General features: G+C 43.2%; 1 protein-coding gene and 1 long non-coding RNA gene across 2 annotated transcripts in view; both read left to right on the top strand.

The window, feature by feature from the left end:
- Nucleotides 1–1,934, top strand: part of LOC139023547 (collagen alpha-1(II) chain-like) — an 8,467-nt gene extending 6,533 nt beyond the window's left edge. Inside the window, exons 10-14 of the mRNA XM_070436895.1 lie at nt 411–509; nt 765–818; nt 1,357–1,464; nt 1,676–1,728; nt 1,826–1,934. Coding sequence (XP_070292996.1) covers nt 411–509; nt 765–818; nt 1,357–1,464; nt 1,676–1,728; nt 1,826–1,934 — 423 coding nt within the window. The remainder of the gene's footprint in view (nt 1–410; nt 510–764; nt 819–1,356; nt 1,465–1,675; nt 1,729–1,825) is intronic.
- A 3,604-nt stretch (nt 1,935–5,538) lies between these two features.
- Nucleotides 5,539–5,939, top strand: LOC111957614 (uncharacterized). The gene is made up of 3 exons (XR_002876422.2): nt 5,539–5,594; nt 5,722–5,773; nt 5,885–5,939. It is a non-coding gene; the product is annotated as an uncharacterized lncRNA (long non-coding RNA).
- Nucleotides 5,940–8,570: the final 2,631 nt, after the last annotated feature.

Here is an 8,570-nt window from a genome sequence, read left to right as displayed (position 1 = left end):
CTACAGCCTGTCCTGTAGAATGGGCCCTGGCACAGAGTCACAGAGACAGTAGACTACAGCCTGTTGTTAGAATGGGCCCTGGCACAGAGTCACAGAGACAGTAGACTACAGCTTGTCCTGTTAGAATGGCCCTGGACAGAGTCACAGAGACAGTAGACTACAGCCGTTCTGCGTAGAATGGGCCCTGGCACAGAGTCACAGAGACAGTAGACTACAGCTTGTCCTGTTAGAATGGGCCCTGGTACAGAGTCACAGAGACAGTAAAATACAGCTTTCCTGTTAGAATGGGCCCTGGTACAGAGTCACAGAGACAAAGGCACCTGTCCTGTAAGACAAGTCATTAATTGATGTCAATGGGTGAACACAGGTTAGATACCTATTTTAGCATAATGATGTGATTTCTACGCCAGGGAGCTCCAGGTATCCAGGGTCTGACTGGACTGCTTGGACCTGCGGGGCCCCCCGGACCACAGGGAACCACTGGACTGCCCGGGCCTAAGGGCCAACTGGTAAGAGATTTGTTGTGTTAATTTTGACCACTCATTTCATTGTTTGGCCAAGAATGGTTGTCAGGTCCTAGCTGTTACAAAGGTCATAGGACTCTGCTGGTTTCCATGCTCCAGTTAAAATGCTATCATATGGCTACATGTTCATAACGCCGTCAGGAAAGCTCATTCTCAAACCTTGAGATCGTACATTTCAGTAGACTTGAAAAACAATGTCATGTGAAAACATCTATCCATCATATTCTTCTCTCTCACAAGGGTGATTTAGGCGTTCCCGGATTCAAAGGAGAGGCTGGATTCAAAGGAGAATCTGTAAGATAACAACCCGTCATAATGAATGTTCTCTAATTCCATGGTTTAATAATGTACAATAGCAACAAGCTCCTTTCAACACATGCATGTGATGTAGAAAGGCAGGTTATGTAGAAAGGCAGGTTATGTTGAAAGGCAGGTTATGTTGAAAGGCAGGTGTTATGCTGGCGCTGGTTTCTTTCTGAATGGGGTACATATCTATCTGAGCCTTCCTCCAAAGTGCAGCTTGTTCAGTTCATTTATTGGGCCTTTGACAGAAATGTCTCTTGCATTATCGAGCAATGAGTTAAAGACAACATCAAGGGTATCAACATTTTCCACTTGGCTTTTCCTTCAGTCGAGCCAGCTTTAAAGTGCTTAGTGCATGTTGAGCAGTTTGAGCTCCTAGGGACAAGTAAGTTTATCCACACCCAAAGTTGAGTGCAACAACAATATATTCAATCATTTTATGGTGCTCTTAAAAGGCCATACAGTAAAATATACAAACACTAATGTATGATGTGGCAGCCATCTTGTTTTGATTATGACGTCATTGCAGGGTGCACCTGGTGATCATGGAGCGCTGGGTCCCTTGGGAGAGGAGGGGAAGAGGGGAGAACGGGGTGACGCCGGGACTTCAGGCGCCGCTGGACCCAATGGAGAGAGAGTAAATCAGCTCTTTCACTCACTACAAGAACTTTGTCGCTCTGTCTTCTTGTCTTTCTCTCTCTCTCTTCTCTCTCTCTCTCTTCTCTCTCTCTCTTCTCTCGTCTCTTCTCTCTTTCCTCAGTACATTCAATAACAGCAAACAGTACAATTATTTGATTAAAATCAAAACCATTTAGCAAATTCTGTTAAAACCAATTTGTAATTTCCAGGGTGCTCCTGGCAGTAGAGGTTTTCCTGGTCAGATGGGTACCTGGTCAAAAGGGTAGGTTGATTCTCTTTAATCTATAGAATAATGTCAGCCGGGTTAATTATAATAATAATATTATGCCATTCAAACGCACACTCCATTCTGTGATCAGGGTGCCCAAGGTGAGCGAGGACTGGGTGGGTCATCTTGGTGCACAAGGTGCTGATGGTGACCCAGGACGCACTGAGAGCCAGGTCTTCCAGGGGCACGGGTGGAGATAACACACCTCTACTCTCGTCAGCATTCTCTATCACAGAAGAAAAATTCCTTTGTGGTGATTCATACGCTTATGTTGATCCTAGATGAAACAGACATGAGAAGTACATGAACAGAACACCTAAAAAAGAGTTCAACATTTTATTAAAATCCTCCCTTTTCTTTCCTCAGGTCTGTCGGGTCTTCTCGGCTCCCCAGGGTCCTGAGGGACACCAAGGACCAATGGTGTGTGGATATGAGTCAGGAAATATATATATATACTCCCCTACCCATTTATATATACATGTATATATAAACTCCAGCAAAAAAAGAAACGCCCCTCACTTGTAAATTGCATTTATTTTCAGCAAACTACTGTGTAATATTTTGTATGAACATAACAAGATTCAACAACTGAGACATAAACTGAACAAGTTCCACAGACATGTGACTAACAGAAATGGAATAATGTGTCCCTGAACAGAGGGGGGGGGGGGTCAAAATTCCAAAAGTAACAGTCAGTATCTGGTGGGCCACCAGTGCATTAAGTACTGCAATGCAACTCCTCCTCATGGACTGCACCCAGATTTGCCAGTTCTTGCTGTGAGATGTTACCCACTCTTCACCAAGGCACCTGCAAGTTCGTACATTTCTGGGGGGAATGGCCCTAGCCATCACCTCCGATCCAACAGGTCCCAGACGTGCTCAATAGGATTGAAATCCGGGCTCTTCGCTGGCCATGGCAGAACACTGACATTCCTGTCTTGCAGAAATCACGCACAGAATGAGCAGTAAGGCTGGTGGCATGTGTTATGCTGGAGAGTCATGTCAGGATGAGCCTGCAGGAAGGGTACCACATGAGGGAGGAGGATGTCTTCTCTGTAACGCACAGCGTTGAATTGAGCTGCATGACAACAAGCTCAGTCCGATGATGCTGTGACACATCGCCCCAGACCATGACAGACCCTCCACCTCCAATCGATCCCCCTCCAGAGTACAGGCCTCCTGTGTAATGCTCATTCCTTCGACAAATAAACGCGAATCCGATCATCACCCTGGTGAGACAAAACCGCGACTCATCAGTGAAGAGCACTTTTTGCCAGTCCTGTCTGGTCCAGCGACGGTGGGCTTGTGCCCATAGGCGGCGTTGTTGCCGGTGATATCTGGTGAGGACCTGCCTTTACAACAGGCCTACAAAGCCCTCAGTCCAGCCTCTCTCAACCTATTGCGGACAGTCTGAGCACTGATGGAGGGATGTGCGTTCCTGGTGTAACTCGGGCAGTTGTTGTTGCCATCCTGTACCTGTCCCGTAGGGTGATGTTTGGATTTACCGATCTGTGCAGGTGTTGTTACACGTGTGGTCTGCCACTGTGAGGACAATCAGCTGTCCGTCCTGTCTCCCTGTAGCACTGTCTTAGGCGTCTCACAGTACGAACATTGCAATTTATTGCATTGGCCACATCAGTCCTCATTCCTCCTTGCAGTATGCCTAAGGCACGTTCACGGCAGATGAGCAGGGACCCTGGCATCTTCTTTTGTGTTTTTCAGAGACAGTAGAAAGGCCTCTTTATTGTCTAAGTTTCATAAACTGTGACTTAATTTGCCTACCGTCTGTAAGCGTTAGTGTCTTAACGACCGTTCACAGGTGCATGTTCATTTAATTGTTGTGTTCATTGAACAAGCATGGAAACAGTGTTTAAACCCTTTACAATGAAGATCTGTGAAGTTATTTGGATTTTTACGTATTATCTTGAAAAGTCCTGAAAAAGGATGTTTCTTATTTTTTTGCTGAGTGTATTATATATACTCCCCTGCCTATTCATCTGGACAGTGATGTTAAACATTTAATTTGGCTCTATACTACAGCATTTTGGATTTTTTATATTTATTGAACTAGGCAAGTCAGTTAAGAACAAATCTTATTTACAATGACGCTACACCGGCCAAACCCTCCCCTAACCCGACATTGTGCACCGCCCTATGGTACTCCGATCCACGGCCAGTTGTGATACAGCCCAGGATCGAACCAGGGTCTGTAGTGAGCCTTCTAGCACTGAGATGCAGTGCCTTAGACGCGTGCACCACTCGCGAGTCAATTGAGTTTAAATGTTTTATATGAGGTGATTTCATACATACCGGTATCTGTTTTACCGTTTTGAAATAAATGCACTTTATGTATCTAGTGACCCCATTTGAAGGGGTCATAAGTATTTTGACAAATTCCACTTATAGTGTATTAAAATATAGGTCAAAAGTTTAGTATTGGTCACATATTTCCTAGCACGCAATGACTCTACCGTCTTGTTGGACGCATTTGCAGTTTGTTTTGGTTGTGGTTTCAGATTATGTTACTGCCAATAGAAATTAATGGTAATAATGTTTGTGTAATTTTGGAGTCACTTTACTGTAAATAAGAATAGAATGTTTCTGAACACTTCTACATTAATGTGGATTGCTGCCATGATTATAATCCTGATGAATGATGAGTAAGAAGGTTTCAGATGCACACAGATCAGGCCCCAAAACATCCTACCTCTCATCATTACAATAGCTTAGCATTTGGGGGGGTAGGAATTGTTGTGTCTGTAGATTTCTCACTCATCATTATTCATGATTCATTTCATGATTATCCGTAATCATGGGCAGCATCCACATTAATGTAGAATGTGTTCAGAAACATATTAAATACGCAGGGGAGGGTAAATACATGTTTTTATCTATAAACAGGCCAAACGTCAACCTACCTCTGTTTCTGTCTCTCTCTCTCTCTCTCCCCCTTACCCTCTCTCTCAGGGAGGAGGAGGAGAGGATGGGGGTCCAGGGCCAGCAGGGCAGATGTACCAGAGGTCCAGCTGGAACCATGGGTGTAGTAGACCAAAAGGCTTACTGTGAGTAACCCGCACTTTATGGAGATCATGTGTGTGTGTTCCTTTCCACAATATACAGTAGAAGCAGCTCCATTAAACCCATCACATTAGAATGATGAATGAAATATGTAGTTGTTTGAATGCGTCTACCATGGACCATACAATGTCAGGAGAGACACTGGAATGCTACTTATTGATATAGGAAGAGGGAAACATTGACATGTTATTGATTGTGGATCATTGTTCATTTGTCCTCTCAGGGAGACCCTGGTAAGGCAGGAGAAGTGGGGACCCCAGGTGTGCAGGACAGAGGAAAGTACACTACACTCATCAGGGGTTCAATAATTTTGTAGGTGGTGGAACTGCCCTCAATGTTCATTCCAAATATAAACTGGTGGTTCGAGCCCTGAATGCTGATTGGCTGACAGCCATGGTATATCAAACCGTATCCCACGGTATGACAAAACATTTATTTCTACTGCTCTAATTAAGTTGGTACCAGTTTAATAGCAGTAAGGCCACTCGGGGTTTGTGATATATAGGCAATATACACGGCTAAGGCTGTATCCAGGCACTCCGCCTTGCGCCGTGCATAAGAACAGCTCTTAGCCGTGGTATATTGGCATTACCACACCCTCTCGGCCTTATTGCTTAAATAAAACATTTTCAGTTTCCATTCTAAGCTTTCTCCCATTGTAAGCTGGTAGAACTCTGCTGTAGTACCTCATAGTACACACTGACCACTGAGGACTGTTTCTCATACAGGGGGTTAATGGGAAAGCTGGAGAGATGGGCGCTGGTGGCACTGCTGGTTCAGCAGTAAGTATCTGGTTAATATGTTTCAATTAAACGATACATACCAACACAGTTTAAACATGAAATACTGTATGGGGTTATGGTAAGCTTAAACCGCTGCTGGTTGTCCTGTCAACTTGACTTCTTTTAGGGAGCTGCAGGGAAGAGAGGAGAACAGGACCTCCTGTATGAATGGCTTCCAGGTAGCTGTTTCACATGGGATTTATTCACCTTGTATTTACTAGAATAGAGACTAGTGATAGTTCTAGTCAATAAAGGGGAAATGAGAGCTATCATGGTGTGATGTATTTCAGGGTCTACCTGGATCTGCTGGTCCACCTGGAGAGTCTGGGAAACCAGGTGCTGAGGTAAGGTATGACATCACGCCCGACTGTGACATACAATAAGCTCTATTTACAGTTGATTTGTTTACAGCTTATTTATGTTACATTTCAACAATAGATCATTTCTTTAGATAATGAACTAAATGTTGTTCTGTTGATAGACTCATGACTGGGTATGGTGGCCTTTGCCTGCAATGGACCAAACAAAGGCACATGTTAACCAGTCATGAGTCTGCCAACATAACGAAACACAGTCCATTATCTACAGTAAGAATCTAGAAATGTAACATGTTTTGAGTTGAGTTATAGATATACAACACACTATTAGGTTCATCAACGTTTCAGGGTTATTTAATGCTGCATTTACACAGGAAGCACAATTCGGATCTTTACCCTATTATTGATAGCAGGTTGGCATTTATTGGGATGACTCATGTTCTGGAGGCAGTCTGCAGGGTATTACATTGCTGGCACAGCCACAAAGTCAGAAAATCTTTATTTAAACCCTAACCTTAACCACAATGCTAACCTTTTGCCTAACCCTAACCTTAAATTAAGACCATTTTTGTTTTTTATAAATGTTTAGATATATCACCAATTTTGACTTTCGATCTGGCCCATAAACGTCAACCTCTTCTTGGCAAAATTGCTGTTCTGGTGGTCAAAAGACCAATTAGTGAAAAATATCAAAATTAGGCTGCCTGTGTAAACAAGTTCGAGTTGATTTGTCGTTATGCCCACGATACACATGGTATACACAGTCCAATGAAATGCTTACTTGCAGGTTCCCTCTCGACAATGTGACAACAATAAGAATAGCAAAAAGATAAGAATACAAAAATAATAAGGAAATGAACTCAGTAGAATATAATAAAATGTAGCATAAGTATAAATACAGGAAGTGTGTCAGGGAAGGGGATGGACAGTAAGGAAGGTGGAAGAGGGGATTGAAACAGCCTGTCTGTTTGTGTGATTAATGTTTTTGGTATTGTCATTCCCAGAGGTATCGCTGGAGAGGGAGGGACTGCTGGCTCAGGGCCAAGGGTAAGCCATCTAATGGTCGTGTGGCTCAGTTGGTAGCATGGCTTTGCACGCAGGTTGTGTGTTCATTCCCCACGGGGGACCAGGTGAATATGATTGAACTTACCAATTTGTAATCGCCTGGATAAGAGCGTCTGCATGCTAAATGTAAATGTAAATGTTAATAGCTGATTTATCTATTCATTTGATGCCCATTTGAATACCCCCAATAGGGGAAAGTAACCCTGCCCATCTGCAGAGAAAATGCATCTTCCAACTGAAATCATCATCATATTGATATTTTTTCAATACAGAAGTACAATTACCTAATACATAATGGAAACCTATCGTGTGGCAAAATGCCGTTTTTCCCCAATGCGGTTTTGTTTGAGTTCAGTCCTTATCTTCACTACTAAAATAAGGTTTGTAACTAGGGCACTGTGTTTTTGTTAATCATGTCACATGACCTGGATTTTAATCTTCATGTAAAGCTTTTTCATCAAACTGTCCCATTTTTTTTTATGTCAGATGGTCCAGCACCATCCTCAGACAATTGCTTTCATTTTTTGGTCTAATTCTCATTTCTGAAAAAACTTAAAATCCAGGTCATGTGACATGATAACTAAAACACAAGCCCTGTTTATAACATACAGTGCTGTAAAGACGTTGTTTGTAGCTGACCAGTGGGTGATTGTATCGTAGGGTGAGCGTGGCATCCCAGGAGAGAGAGGTGATGTGGGAACTAACGGACTACCGGGGCCCAAAGGTATTTCAGGGGGCCAGGACCAGAGGGACCAAAGGTAAGTCTATACACATCACTTTAAAATATGTATTTATTTATTTGTGTCTTTATTCATCAGTCATTTAACCAGGTTGTCAAATGATATCTCTTCCACGATGGAGGCCTAATGCAGATTAACATGTAATGATAACCTCATATATCCATGTAATTTCCCACAAACATGATATGAGAGTTGTTTCTGTGTGTGTTCTTCCCCCAGGTGGGTCTGGAACTAAAGGAACCGTTGGGGACATAGGAGCTGCAGGCCTGCAGGGGATGCCAGGGGAGAGGGGTATCCCTGGTTTCTCCTGGTCCTAAAGGAGATGGTGTAAGTATCTGTGTTGGAGGGAAAATCAACCAACACTTGGTTAAGTCCACAAAGTACTCCAGAGTCCAAGACACTAGAAGGACCTACAAGTTGTAACCCTTCAGAGTGGTGTATTCCATGCTATAACTGGTGGGTTCATTCTGCAGTCCTGTTCTGCTGACCCCTCTTCTCTCCTTAGGGTTCAGTTGGTGAGAAAGGAACCGAAGTGACTGCTGGAAACGACGGCCGGGGGTGAGAGTTACCTTACACATACATGTCTACACACACCTTTCTGAGTCACCTAAATGGATTACATCAAGGATTTAAGCAAAAATAACATCTTAAAATGTCACCCCACAACTAATTCTGTTAGGTTCAATTGAATGATATGTCAAAATGTAGTGACGTCATCATAACCAGTTGTAGGCCCTGGGTGGAGTGGAGTGACTTTTGATGCACCTTCTAGTTAATTGGTTCATAACCATAGTAAGTTGTTCACAGGAAGTTGTCGAATATTTGAACCTGTTTGTTTTTCATTGTGAGGGACT

Source organism: Salvelinus sp. IW2-2015, linkage group LG33 (assembly GCF_002910315.2).
Source record: "Salvelinus sp. IW2-2015 linkage group LG33, ASM291031v2, whole genome shotgun sequence".
Taxonomy (NCBI): Eukaryota; Metazoa; Chordata; class Actinopteri; order Salmoniformes; family Salmonidae; genus Salvelinus; species Salvelinus sp. IW2-2015.
The sequence above is the reverse complement of the archived record's forward strand: the minus strand, read 5'-3'. Positions and strand labels throughout refer to the sequence as shown.